The following is a 14,518-nucleotide window of genomic DNA, read 5'->3' on the forward strand; positions in this document are numbered from 1 at the left end:
TTTTGGGGCTTCTGCAAGAGTTAGTTGTTGGCTCTTTAGTAGAAGAAAGCACCTTGTTTTGGTGAATTAATGGAGTGACTTACTGCAGTTTCTTTCAGTTAGCAAGTTGGATATTTGAATTAACAACTTGTTTTTTCCTCCTCCTTTACCAGGACAGCAGGAGCAGCACACTGTCTGTCATCTCACTGTGCAAACCAGAGGCAACCTGTCCTTCTGCATCCACAAGCAAGTGAAGTGTGTGGTGGTTGGGTCCCTGGTGACCACACACCGAACCTTCAAAGGTCTGCTGCTGCTGAGCAGGAGTCCCCTGGCCAGACCCATCATAAACCCCTGCTACAATGACTTCTGTCCCAGAGATCTGCCTGTGGCCTCAGGAAGTGCTGTAAGTCTTGCAGCTACAAGGGGGACAGGGTTAACAAAATGGGCATTTGGACTTTGGGAGTTTGCAAATCTGGTTCTGGAGATGACCAAGGGCAAACAGACGAGTTCCAAAGCACTGAGACATTGAGACAACTTTTCAGAGCTGGCTGATTGGGTGGAGAGGAGACTGAACTTGCTCAGGTGTTTTTGCTATATTGACATTGTGCACTTCAAGCAGCTTTCAGTTTTCTTTTTCCTTACTGGAGAAGTGTTCAGGAAATAAGACATAGTATGGAAAAGGTAACGTGAAAATAAGGGTGTGGAGAGTAAACAAACTCTTCTTTATAACTTTCAGGTCAGGGTTGGGTGTGCATCAAGAGCAAACCTAGAATCAAAAGTTTCCCTGCCCTTCCAGCTTTTGAGCTGTAGCAGGAGGGGTGGGGATGTTCTGAAAATACAGGAAAGGTTTGATCAACATTAATTTGTTCTCTTTCCCTGTCTATTCCTTCAGGCTTCTTTTATGAATGAATACAATGAAGATCAAAAGAGAGCCATTGAGACAGCTTATGCCATGCTAAAGCAACATCCAGGGCTTCCCAAGATCTGCCTCATCCATGGGCCACCTGGGACAGGGAAATCAAAAACTATTGTAGGACTTCTGTCTCGTGTTTTGAGAGAAGTAAGTGAACATGATGTGAAGGTCATGTGCTGGGGTTTGGTTCCTCAATGGAAGTCAGTGATAGCTTAAACTAATTGAAAATGTAGTATTGGTAATTCCTGGGGGTGTAATTCATGAGGCTGATGTGATTAAATCTGTGTTGTGTAGGGTGGAAAGGTGGAAATAATACCTTTTGGAACACTTATTTTTTAGAACTTAAAATGGAAAAATCAAGAAAACATGCACAATTGTAGTATAAACACCTGTTACATAAAAAAGTAGTATTTTGATTTATTAAAGAATGTTTTTTGACCTGTCCCACTTAATGGTTTTCATATAAGCAGCCAGTAGATTCAAGTACATTATTGAAGGGAATTTATGCAAATAGTATTAATATATTTGACTGCTTGTTCCTCAGTATAAAACATACCTTAAGGAGTGTTCAAGTGCCAGAGCCCCCACACTCTGCCTGCTGATTAAATGAACATACTGTCTGGCTTCTAAATCACAAATGAAACCATCTAAAGAGCACGTTTTGGTTTGTTGTGAATTCCTCTACAGAACACCAGGAATGAGAAAACAGCCCGGAAAAAGAATTCCAAGATGAAGCCAAACCGTTTTCTGGTCTGTGCCCCATCAAACGCTGCTGTGGATGAGCTCATGAAAAAGATCATCGTGGCCTTTAAGGAAAAGTGCCAAAACAAACAGGAGCCTTTGGGTATGGCTTGTTTCAAAATTCTGTTTTTATGTTAAACAGGCAAAACCTGAAGGAGGAACTGAAACAGTTGATCACACATTGTACTTACATGCTCCTCTGAGCAGCTTTTTCCTCTTGCAGAAGGTGACCGGTACATCCTCACACTGTTGTTAATTTTAATGTGCTTTTCTAAAAGGTGTGTTGTGTGTTTCTTTTTAAATAAATTGCACTTTGTTTTTATATAGACAGTGATCTTTTCCTCATGCTGTTGGTTTAAGTTCATCAGTTTTTAAGCACTTAAAGCTTTGAACACAAGGCCATTGCCTTGATTTTGAATAAAGTTGGACTTTGCTGATCATGCGGAACAAAGTGGTGAAAGTTTTGACATGAGGGAGCCTCTCATTTTTCCTGCTCCCAGTTTGTGACTAACACAAAGTAGATGAATTCAGAACAAGGTATTTTGTCTGTGGCAAGGGGAAAAATATCTGTGTTGTAACCAAATGTTAATTTTTATTGACTTACCAACTGCATTTCTTGATGGTACTCAGTAATTGTCTATAAATTAGGGGTTCTGTAAGTTTTAGATAAACCTGAGAATAAGATGTAGTTCTATTAATTCAAAGTAACATTATTAAGTGTTAGCCACCACTAAAACACAGGTAACATCTTTATTTTTTTGGAGTCTGGAATTACTGAATTTTTTGTAGCTGCATTTAGATAAGTACAAGCGAATTGTTGAAAACCCCAGATAAGTAGAAAAGGAAAAGCCTTGTTTGATATCCATGATGTTAAGATTTTTTTAACTCTCATACCAAAGTGGAGAGATGACTGGAGTAATGTAGAAGTATTTTGACTCTGGTTTTTTTTAAACAGGAAATTGTGGTGATATCAAATTAGTGCGACTTGGTGCTGAAAAAGCCATCAACAATGAAGTCCGGGCATTTAGCCTGGATAAGCAAGTGGAACATAGAATGAGTAAGTAACATGCAAATCAGACTTTCCCTCAGTCTTCTTTAAGAACTTGATGATGTTTTACACGTGGGACTACGTGTCCTGTAAGAAGGAAGATTCTTTTCCAGGAGTATTGCAGCAAAGTGTCGTTTTTCTCAGTCTTAGTGGGAAGGTGGCAGTTCATATATGGGCCGTTTGCTCTTAAAAGTTTCATATCCATGGCTGAGAGCAAGAGTTATTGTGACAGTTTTTCTGTTCCTCCTGTAACTTGTCCTTTGGTTTGTGACAGAACGAAAGCCAGGGGACTCTGACCAGGATGTTCAGAAGAAAAAAGCAGCTCTGGATCAGAAGCTGGACATGCTGTCCCGGCAGCGGGCCATGCACAGATGTGAGAAGAGAGAGGTAGCAAGATAACTTTTAATCCTGTTTGTAGAATTGAAAGCATAAAGAACAACTTTATGTCACCTCTGAGCAGTAACTGTAAAAGGGAATGAAGGACTTTGCATCAGGGATTTTTTTTTTTGTTTATTTATGCCAGTGTTTTCCACTGGTTGCTCATGCCACTTGTTGCTCCAGTGTTCAGTTTGGTTCTGTCACCTTTAGTTTTTAATGTAACCATATTTATAGATCTTAATGGTTTAATTTGATTGTGTACTTCAAAGCTCTGGTTTTGTTTCACTGGAAATAGTAAGAGACCTTGTGACCTGAGATTTTTGGAATATGTGTTGCACTTGAACTTTCCCACTTTTTTTTGTTTAAAAATTGGGAATTTCTGCTCAAATTACAGATTTCTGATGGTGAACCATTTCCCAGTTGCACAGAAATGTAAGAGATAGTATTGTGTGTTGCAAAACCTAAATAGGTTGACAACTTTGCAAGAAACTGCTCGGCTTCTTTGGACACATCTGATATTAAAAGTCAGTCTGAGCAAGTCTAAATGTAGGGTATGGGAGGAAAGAAGAAATATGGGAAATGGGTGGTATTAAAGGTGGTTTCTCTTTATTTTTTCCCTATCTAGAGTCAAATGTTAGATGAAGAGATTGCCAGACTTGCAAAGGAGAGACAACAACTTGCTTCTCAGCAAAAGGAGGTAGGAATTTATCTTTAAGGCAGCTCTTTATTAAACTTCAGCTGATGTATTTATATACTTGGCATCCTTTAATTGTGGTGGAATTTGGTTTTGATGTAGTTGGGAATATTTATAAAGTAAAGCAAAGGTTAAAAGCTAAGTAAGTTATGGACAAGCAGGTGTGAAATCTGGGTGTGTGCTGTGGCTGGGAAAAAAAACAGCAACAAACAGAAAAGCCAAACAGGAATATTCACTGTTAAAATTAAGGGTGAATTTTAAACAAAATGTAACATGTTTGACAAATAAGGTAATAAAAATGTGCATGTCCTCATGTTCTAGGGTGTATCTTCATCCACACTCCCATACAGTCCTGCTGGAATTGAGATACTCTTAAATGTTTCTGAGTAAAGCAACAGCTGGAGGGTTTTCTGTGTGTTTGTAGATCTGAAAGGGGAAACAGGCACTGATAGCAAAACCAGTAATTAATGTGAAGTAGCATGAACAATGAGATGAATGAAGATTCCTCTAATGAATATATGCTGACCCTTAATGGTCTTGGAGGCTTGGAGTTACAAATAGGATGGCAAACTCAACTCTGCTCTCAGTTAGTGTGTTTAGATTGCATAGCTATAGAAAGGAGCATTTCTTTCCAGTTTGCCACCCTCAATGGCACTGACCTGTAATTTCAAGTGAAGGGAACACTTCAGTTAAATAAACTTGTGACTTTCATTTGTCATCATGGAGACAGTTCCACTGGGATGGTGCATCACCCACGAGCTGGTTGGTAATTAGACCTGTCCAGGCAGTTAACAGTTGCTCTGAGGAGGTTACAGAAAGCTAAAAGAGGTGTCCTGTTGTACTTGAAGGTTCGTGGGCACTCCCAGAAGGTCCAGACAGACATCATCCTGGAGTCTGACATCATCTGCTGCACCCTGAGCACCAGTGGAGGGAGTCTGCTGGAATCAGCTTTTGCACGACAAGGCCACGACCCCTTCAGCTGTGTCATCGTGGATGAGGTCAGAGGAGCTTTTTGGGACTCCAGTGTTCTGGCTCTGCTTGAGCTACTTGTAGTTGTTTGGCTGCTGGTGGAATATATTGTGGGTTTCCTGCCCCATCCCCACCTTTTAACTGACACCCAGCCAGTCCTGCTGTGTAGAACCATGAGGAGAAAGAATGACTTTTAATTGCCTCTTTTGCTGACTTGTTTGGTGCTTTAATGGCAGGCAGCTTTTATTTGAAAATCATGGCTAAGGTGTGGTTCTTGCTGTAGAGATTTCCAGATGGTTTGGTTATATTTATATCTGTTTGGAGAGCTCTGCAAGTGCAATAATAAAATAAATCTGGTTGCAGTTTTTAACTAGGGAAAAGTCCTTCTTTTTCCTTTTTTTTTTTTAAGAAGAGTTAAAGCATGTAAGTTATCTGGCTGTGTTACAGGAAATTTAACATACTTCCCTCCTTTGCTTATAACTACTTTTTGTCCTGTCTGCATTTACAAAAGGCAGGGCAGTCCTGTGAGGTGGAGACACTGATTCCACTGATCCATCGCTGTAATAAACTCGTCCTTGTTGGAGATCCCAAACAGCTCCCTCCTACTGTGAAATCAGTAGTAAGTGTTCAAACTATACCCTTTTTTTCCTTGCTATGTAGTTTAAGAATCGTATTTATAGAAAATATTTAAAGGAGGGGAAAAGAGGCATTTCATTGTGGCAATAGAAACTTCAAGTGGGTTGTGAGGGATGTTGTGGCAGGCTGGTATCTTATTTTGGGAGCTTCAGTGTCACATTCCTTAAGGAAGGGAGGATGAAGACTACCTGTTTGTATGGGGGTGTTCTAAGGGTGAACATATAGGAGCACTTCCTTGTATCCAACACTCTGGACTGCTTTAAACACCTGATGGAGAAAGGAGAGAAAACAGACTGGCTCCCTTAGAGGGATAAATTCTCTAGAGGCTTGTTTAATGAGATCCCACCTGGAAGACTTTGCTTTTCATTACTGATGTTTTTAAAATGTTACCATGTCGTGACTCACAAAGGAAAGTTGCCTTGCTAAAGACAGAAATTCACATTTATGCAGGTTGACCTTTACTGCAGTAGTAAGACTAACACACATGAAAAATTGAAGTGCGAGTAGTTGCCATTTTGCCAGCGATTCAGAAGAAAACGAATAGCTTTAATTTCAAAAAAAACCCAACCAAATTCCTCTTTGTAATTTGGGACCTAATTCCCCAGCAGTCAGTGTCCTGTTCTCCCTCTGGCAGAAAGCTCAGCAGTATGGCTATGACCAGTCCTTGATGGCACGTCTGCAGAGGCTCCTGGAGGAGCAAGTGCAGAGGAACGTTCTGCGGAGCCTGCCCGTGGTGCAGCTCACTGTGCAGTACAGGATGCACCCCGACATCTGCCTCTTCCCATCCAACTATGTCTATGGCAAAACCCTGAAGACTGCCAAGTGAGTAGCTCCCTGTTTTCCTTTCTATCAAAGATAACTTCTCAGGTCAGGATATTCTTTTAAGTCTAAAAATTCTTGAGGTTGTGGGAGGGGGGGGAAGATGGTTCGTGGGAGAAATTGTGCATTCCATGTCCTGTCGGTGCTGGCTGTGATAGGTGAGTTAACTAGATCCCTTAGAATGGAGCATACAGACTGCCAGGAGCTCATTTTTAGGCCTCAGTATATTTGGGGAGCAGTGGAAGTTAAGGACTCTGGCAGAGGGGGGGAAAGCTGAAAGTTGGAATCAGAGAATTGTTAAGGTTGGAAAAGACCTTTCAAGATCATCGAGTTCAAGTGTCAGCCATGTTCACCATTAAACCATGTCCTCAAGTGCCACAGGATTTTTGAACATTTCCAGGAATGGTGACCCTGTCACTTCCTTGGACAGTTTGTTCCAATGCTTCACAAGCCTTTCCCTGGAAAAAAAAAAATTCCTAATATTTAATCCAAACCTCTGTTGGTGCAGCTTGAAGCCATTTCCTCTCATCCTGGAGAGTTCCTTGTGTTTGATAACCTTGATGTAAATAAATGAAGCATCAGATGTTAGCATTTCTGTATGGTTACCTAGTGATTAAATGTTATTTACAGAGCAATAGAAGAGAACAGATGTTCTTCAGACTGGCCATTCCAGCCCTACCTTATTTTTGATGTAGCAGATGGTCGTGAGGAGCGAGACTGCGAGTAAGTCCTGCATTTTAATCAGCCAAAGTTCAGATTTTCTGATAATTGATTACCTAGAGAAGGCTTGTCTTCTCTCCTCTCTTGTTCCCAATATACACTAAGTAGCTAGAACTGCATTAACTGCATTTTTTTACTTGATTTGATTTAATTTTACAAAAAACAACTGCTGAATGTTTTTGGCTTTTTTTTTTTTTTAAATCTGGTTTTAATCCTGGTTTGACTTACCTGTTAGATGCCAGTAAGTGCCTTCAGGCTCTGCTAACTCTGTAATAGTTTGAGTTCCTAATTTTTTTTTATCATCAGTGACTTCCCTTTCCCAGGTGCAGGCTGAGGTGATGCCAGGAGGTGGCAGGTTCTGTCCTCCCCTTTGCCTGTTGTGTAATGAAAGCACAGCTGGGAGGTGCTAAAGGAACATGGAAGTGCAGCCTTTCCCTGCCTGCACTTCTCGTGGTTGGCAGCCCCTCCTCAGAGTCTTTTTGCCAAATTCTTTGAGCCTCTGTGTGAAAGAGGCTGCACAAGTTCAAGCCAAGCTGTGACTCACAATCCCCCAACAAACTGGGCATTGAGTTGGAAAGATCTGTCAAAGGTGTTTTCTGTAATGTTTCCATTTTGTCCTGTTCAGCTCTTACAGTAACCCTCGGGAAGTGAAGCTGGTGATGGAATTAATTAGAACAATTAAGGAAAAAAGGAAGGATCTGGGTCTTCGTCGCATTGGAATAATCACCCCTTACAGTGCACAGAAAAAGAGAATTCAAGGTCAACTGGACAGTGTGTTTAGGAATAACAGGTAAAGAAACCACAAGTTTTCAAATGAGACCTGGCTCTTGCATACTAATCCTTTGTTTATCCTCTTAAAGTAATGGCAAAAACTCTCAAACTTGTCTACTGCTAAAATTTGTGTTTGGTTGTGCCTTCAAAGGGGAAGTGCAACCCTCTTGCTTAAAACAGGCATGGTCTCCTTGTACCATTTCTTAATTATTACCTGTGCACATGCTTTGATTATATTGCTGTTCTGAATAAAGCTGATTTAAAAGACAACCTAAAATTCCAAGCTGTATGGACCAGAACAGCTTTTCAGTAATGATGCTGCTCTCAGAAAAGTAAATTCATCTTTTAGGCTCGTACACAGAAGCAGAAATTCACCCTTGGTGGTTTTGACAGAGCATTAAGGACAGTGTTTGGACTCTTTGCATCAGTGAGCTGCTGAAAAATTCAACTAATAGAATTTAAAAGCTTGCTAATTCTTTCTTCAACAGCCCAGGAGAAGTGGACACAGTGGATGCGTTCCAGGGTCGAGAGAAGGATTGTATCATAGTGTCCTGTGTCCGGGCAAACAGCTCTGAGGGGTCAGCTCTGACATATGTCCAGGCAAACAGCACCAAAGGATCCATTGGGTACGTGTCCTGCACTGAATTGCAAGTTACATTTCCAATGACACTGTGGATAAAGTTGGATTTTTGATAGGACCAGTGAGAATGTTACAAAGAATGTTACCAGTCAGTGAATTAAAGGGCATGAATTCATGTTACTGGTTTGGGATATCAGAACAGAAGGGACAGGGAAATGCTGGTGTTCTGCTCTCTGCTCCTTGCTGATCTGTTTGCACGGCTCCCTTAGCCCTTCACTCTTTGGGCTTGGCAGGATTGGCCTTGGGGTCTTGGCTCTGTGCATTGATTCTGCAGCAGTTACTGTTCCTGTAGCTTTTGGTACATGTTGTAACTTCCTAAACACTGTTCTCTCAAAATGTGACTGCTGTCCTGTTAGTACAGCATTCTGTCTGTGAAAATATGGGTAACTAGTTATATATGTCACTTGGAACGTGATGTAGCCGAGCTGGATCTGAGATTTGTAGATGAATGTCCTTGTCTTTTGAGTAAAGGGCAAATTTGCAGGAATCTTGATTCAAGAGCACAGATTTGTTCATTTTATATGTTGCTTTTTCTGTCTGAAACAGAAGGAACTAAACACTGAATGTGCTATTTAACCCCAGAGCACTACAGCAGTTGCTGATTTGTTTCTGTAACTTGTGGATAATTTTAGTTTAAAAAATGGTGGTGGAAATACAAAATATGCCTTCTTAGAGTTTGCTGGCTTCTAAGTTCAACTACAGAAAGCCTGGTTGCATGAACAGAAATCATTGTTTCTACATACCAGGTTTCACTAAGCTGCTTATGTTTCTCTGATTGCAAGACAAATGGCTTTTAATTGTGCTGATCCACATTACTGTGGGAAGAGAAAGAATCCAAATCCTATAGTAAACAACAATAATGCTTTTTGAAGTTTTCTTAATCTGGTTGATTTGAGTTTGGAAACTGAAGGCATCTGGAACCTGCCAGTTCTTTTGGCTGACACAGGACTTAACTTCTTTCTGTTCTTTTGGAAGAAAACTTTCCAGCTTACTATAAAAATATATGAAGGTTTATACATTCAAGCTTTGCCTTAGCAGCTGTAGGTGCTGATGACTTGGATATCTGTGTTTCAGGGTGAGGTGTGATGGGATAAGTTTGCCAGACCCTATGATCTTGTAGCTCAGCAAAGTATTTTGTTCTCCAAGGTTGCTGGTCCAGCGTTAAATTTACTCTGAAAGTAACTTGCAAAGGGAGGAAAAAACACCAAGAGATGACAATGGATGTTTTTTAATCTTTCCTGAGAAAATTATCTTGCTGTCTTGAAATTGTAAAAGCTGTTAAGAATATTTAGTAGTCTTTCAGAATCCTCCTGCTTTTACTTCTCGAGACCTAGAGAATTATAATACCTGTGCTGCTGAATCCTCTCCCCCATCTGCTTCCTGCCTTTCTCACTTTTTTCCTGCACTGTCCAAGTTTTTGGAGGTGACTCTGTGGTTTTTGCAATCTTTATACTGCAGGGGTTGTGAATCTGCTGAAGATGAGTTCTCAGTGCAGTGCCCACAGTGTCAGGCACTGATAGTGAACACACTTAGTTTAAGTTGTGCATCATGGACTTTGATTTGCAGCTGTTGCTAGTATGGAATAAACTGTGCATTTGGGGAGCTTTTTTCATTAGATAAGAAATACTTCATATTTAGTTTCACAAACCTTTTTTTGAGTTTTCATAAGTAAGTCCTAACAGAAATGAACCTTTAAGAATACACTAAGCATTTGCTTAGGTTTCAGTACCTTGGTGGTCCCACGAAAACAGAACTAGACACTCTTCATAGCGCAAAACCAGACTTTGTTCTGCAAGAACACACTTTCCACTCCTGAAGCATGACAAAGCAAAAGTCTGCCTTGACGTGCTTCCAGTGCAGGTCACCTTTAAAATAAAATATTCATGTCCAGTGCTCAGTATTTCAGTAGGATATTTTCCCATTAATCATGCCAAATATTGTTAATCTATTTCAGTTCAAGTCAAAAAGAAGCTTAAAGTCTTGATAGGTGAAGTGAGGTTGATGTCCTCGGTACTTTGAGGAACGTTTAAAGAAGCAGTGGTTGGCATTAAGAGGGGATTTGCTCTAAGAAAGGAAACATCAACGGCAAGAGCTGGAAAGAACTGGAATTCCCTTCAAGGGATCAGAGTGGTGAAAGAAAACACAGTTCACGCCAGGCCTTCCATGTAAAGCAGGGCTGCTGCCAGGGGGTCTGGGGATGGGGCAGGAACTGCTGCCACTGCCTGTGGAACTGCTGCTGCTCATTTCACTGACACTTAATTTTATCTCTTTTTCTCACAACCCCTAAACCCTGTGGAAGGAGTAGTTCAGGAGCTTAGTTTTGTCTTGTCACCCAGGTTCCTGGCGAGTCTCCAGCGCCTGAACGTCACCATCACCCGAGCCAGGTTCAGCCTCTTCATCCTGGGCAGGCTGCAGACCCTCATGGTAGGTGCAGTGTCAGCTGGACGGTCCTCTGTGATCCACCCTCGAGGCAGGGCTGGGAACTCAAACCCATCCTCAAGACTTCTCCCGGGAAGAGAATAAACTTTGTGTCTTAGCTCTTGGTTGCTCTTTCCTGAGGGCGGGTGTGTGTGTGTGTGTGTGTCCATTTGCCATTAGAGGGCGATAAAGCCACGTGCCAGTGAGAGAAACCCCTGGAAGTAGGGAATTTGTCATTTTTGGTGCTTCTGCTGGTTCAAAGTACCTTCCCTGTGTTACAACAGCCAGAGTGTCTGTAGCTGTTTTGCAGCTGAAACATAAGATTCTTCCATTCCAGAAGGAACATAACAGTGGTTTCCATGACAGTTGTGTTAAACCCTTGGTTAAAGGGGTTGTTCATCCTCTGACACCTCTGTCCTTCTGTGTTGATTTCTGGCTAATAACTGGGTTTTTTTTCTTTCTTTTTTTTAAAGGAAGATAAAAACTGGAATCACTTGATTCAGGATGCTCAGAAGAGAGGTGCCATTATCAGGACAACGGAGAAGAACTACAAGAAAGATGCTCTGAAGATTTTGAAGCTCAGGCCAGCAGTGCAGCTCCCAGCCAAAGCAGGGACAATGACAGCTCCTCTGGTGCAGGCTGGTTCCAACAGTGGCAAGAGGGGTGAGCTCACAAATCCTGGGAGCAGCCCACGGGAAGCTGCTGCTGGCCCTGGCCATGCAGTGCCCCAAGGAAGCCGAGGGCCCCCACAGCCTCCAGGGGCTCCAGCTACAGATTCCAGGAGAGGCAGTGCCCCTGCATCCATGGGGACTCCTGCTGCAGATTCCAGGAGGGGCAGTGCCCCTGCTCCCATGGGGGCTCCAGCTACAGACTCCAGGAGGAGCAGTGGCCCTGCATCCATGGGGACTCCTGCTGGAGATTCCAGGAGGGGCAGTGCCCCTGCATCCATGGGGACTCCTGCTGGAGATTACAGGAGGGGCAGTGCCCCTGCATCCATGGGGACTCCTGCTGGAGATTCCAGGAGGGGCAGTGCCCCTGTGCCCGTGGGGGCTGCAGCACTTCCTGCCAATCCAGAGAAACCACGAGACCCAAGGCTGGCCAGTAGAACTGAGACAAAAGGGAAGGAGCAGGCCTTGAAAGATGGCAGTTGGTCAGCCCAGAGCAATCCAGGATCCACATCACAGCACGGCCTTAATGCATCCTCAGCTGCCAGGGATCAGATTTCCAGAACAGAAAACCTCGGGAAGGCCCAGCAAACAACAGGACAGTGCAATGTGCTTTCCACATCTTACACAGCTCAGCACGAGGGTGACAGGAGAGGGGCTGTGTCTAAAAGTGGTTCAAAACCCCTCAGTGAAGGAGGTCAGAGCAATAGCAGTGAGGGGAACAGGGACTGTCGTGGTTCAACCAGGAGACCATCAGAGGAACCACCAGAGAACACAGAATCAGGCACTCCCAAGCGAAGAAAGATCTTTCATTGACTTCACTATTGGCTCATCACTGGAAAGTGTATTCCCAGATTTCTGTCTAGCAAGGACTGTATTTTAAATTATTCAGCACACCTGGAACTCCCTCCTTTTAGATACCACTACTCTCAGTAGATGTTTTTCCCTTCCTGTCCCTGGTTGTGAAGGGACTTCATACCTGACAGGTGGGAGCTTTGAGGTTTGGGAAAGAGAAGTTGGGCAGCTGAATTGCTTGGAAGAGCAGTGAATTTTGTCATCTAGGAAGCTAAGGTTGTAAATGTTTAACAGTGTATATTTGTACAGTATACAGAATTATTTTAAGATTTAATTTGGCAAATATGTAGCTTCTTTTTTCCTTGTGTAAATGCTAATTTCTTAGAGATGTAATTTTTTTATGAAGAACCAGAGCAAAGCGAAAAAACCACCCCAAACAAAACCACCCCCAAATCAAAAAAACAGCCAGACTTCTTTTTCCCTTTGCACTAATGAGTCTAATTTATTTAATAGCAAAAGTGAATGTTGAAAATGTGGTAGCAGTGGTTCTTCCTCATGCTCCACAAGTGCCTCAGGAAAGACTGAGGCAGATGTACATTGGTTGAATGGAGAGAATTCTACTTATTTTGTATATTTTATTGCCTGTTTTTATAGGAACAGAAGAGTTTTTGTTTGTACAGATGTGCCTTGAGTTTTGCTCTTGCTGCTGCTCCATCAGTTGGAATCCCTTTCCTGTTGCAGTGGCAACACAACCTGCAGATTAAAACCCACAAGGTCTGTTTGTGTCCATGTGAGGAATAATCAGTAGCACTGTGGAATCTTGGTCAAAGATTTAGTTAACAGTTATTGGTAATAACACCTGAGTTTCTTTGTGTGGAGCTTTTTTGAGATCTACAGGGGTAAAAAGGGCAGGTAGTTCTTTCTAGGTGTTATTACTGGATTCTTTCCACTGTGCTGGTGAGGAATATACAGCCACTAACAGGGGATGAGGGAAAACCAAACTATTTGTAAGGAAGCCTTCCTCTAATCACAACATCTCACAATAAAAGTGGAATTATTTCTACTAAGAATTCCTTTGGGTCACTCTGAAGTATCACTTTTCTTTTTCTGGAGCCATGTGTCTGTCTCAGGGAGGGGAAGAGCAACATTTCACCTGCACAGAATTTTGCATGGAGGCAACCTGGGAGTGCAGCACCTTGGGAATGGAGTGGTTGTGGTGTCAGTGCCAGTTGGGTGCACTGGGAGTGTTGGGCCATCTCCCTGTGTGTGTTCAAGTACAGCCTGAAGCAGACAGGGCCCTGCTGTCCCTTGCTCACTGACTGAACCTGTGTCATGCCAGGGGCTTTGCTTGAAGCAAAAGAGCCACCAGAATTCTCTTTGCCATCATTTCTAGTTCCAGTTTCTGTCCTGCACTCAGTGATCAGTGTCAGCTTTGCCCCTTTTAACCCTCCCTTGAACGGGTCCATGGGATCCAGTCAAGGGAAACTGGACTTACAGCACTAACCCTTGGGTGCTGGTTCACACTGTAACTGCCAGTAAAACATCCTTTAATGCATCCCAGCCTGGAACAAAGGTGCTTTACTGGCAGCAGCTGCACTGTGGGTGTGTTGGGAGGCTTTTAGTTGCCATCTGTGACTGTCTAGCTTGTGCTGTGCAGGACAGAGCATTTCAGTGTAATGGGAGAATCCTTGAGATCCCTGTGAGGTGGGAGCAGCATCTGTGCATTGTCTGGCTTAAATTACTTGTTCTGTTGCAATCTGAGTGGCTTCAGTGAGCCCTGACCACCTCTTGTCAGCAGTGTGTGCTCCTCTCCAGCTGCTGGGGCTCTTGTTGTGAGAGGAGGGAAGGCAGCTGGAGTGAGTCTGACTTTAGTGAACCGGACATTTCGGTCACTCCCACCTCACAGGCTCCCTGCCCTGTGTGTTATCTCCCTTTATGTTAATAGGAATATTTAAAAACTACCATCTTTCAACCCCCTTGGCTCTTGTTGGCAGGGCTGTGCTGCCCTGCCTGCTGTTTGTACTTAGCACATTAAAAGGCTGCTGCTCTGTGAACCCCACGGCTGGGGAAGCCATTTGGACTGTCTTGATGTAAATAAAGTGAAGCTGGCAACAAAATAAAATGAGGAAATGCTTTGCTGGTAATTAAATACAACTTTGTCACAAGAATGTTTCTCAAACTTGTCTTCTAGTTTTCTTTCTCCTCAGTCTGCATTTCAGAACGTGTCCTGAGAGAGATACTTGCCCCATGCTGGAAGGAATTTTGTTTTAATATTTCATTTTTATTGTGCTCTCTAACACTTGTGTTTTTCCATAAGTCATCTCTGAGGTGT

At 42.7% G+C, this 14,518-nt stretch overlaps 1 protein-coding gene across 3 annotated transcripts in view; it reads left to right on the plus strand.

Moving 5' to 3' along the window:
- Positions 1-14,354, plus strand: part of SETX (senataxin) — a 28,167-nt gene extending 13,813 nt beyond the window's left edge. For all 3 annotated transcript variants that reach the window (XM_064676839.1, XM_064676840.1, XM_064676842.1), the window contains exons 13-26: positions 153-382; positions 872-1,039; positions 1,580-1,736; positions 2,589-2,690; positions 2,956-3,068; positions 3,685-3,756; positions 4,602-4,751; positions 5,234-5,341; positions 5,993-6,180; positions 6,808-6,900; positions 7,523-7,687; positions 8,157-8,294; positions 10,645-10,732; positions 11,200-14,354. In XM_064676839.1, the coding sequence (XP_064532909.1) occupies positions 153-382; positions 872-1,039; positions 1,580-1,736; positions 2,589-2,690; positions 2,956-3,068; positions 3,685-3,756; positions 4,602-4,751; positions 5,234-5,341; positions 5,993-6,180; positions 6,808-6,900; positions 7,523-7,687; positions 8,157-8,294; positions 10,645-10,732; positions 11,200-12,207 (2,780 nt within the window). In that variant the 3' untranslated portion in view covers positions 12,208-14,354. The remainder of the gene's footprint in view (positions 1-152; positions 383-871; positions 1,040-1,579; positions 1,737-2,588; positions 2,691-2,955; positions 3,069-3,684; positions 3,757-4,601; positions 4,752-5,233; positions 5,342-5,992; positions 6,181-6,807; positions 6,901-7,522; positions 7,688-8,156; positions 8,295-10,644; positions 10,733-11,199) is intronic.
- Positions 14,355-14,518: the final 164 nt, after the last annotated feature.

Source organism: Pseudopipra pipra, chromosome 20, assembly GCF_036250125.1.
Source record: "Pseudopipra pipra isolate bDixPip1 chromosome 20, bDixPip1.hap1, whole genome shotgun sequence".
NCBI classification, from domain to species: Eukaryota; Metazoa; Chordata; class Aves; order Passeriformes; family Pipridae; genus Pseudopipra; species Pseudopipra pipra.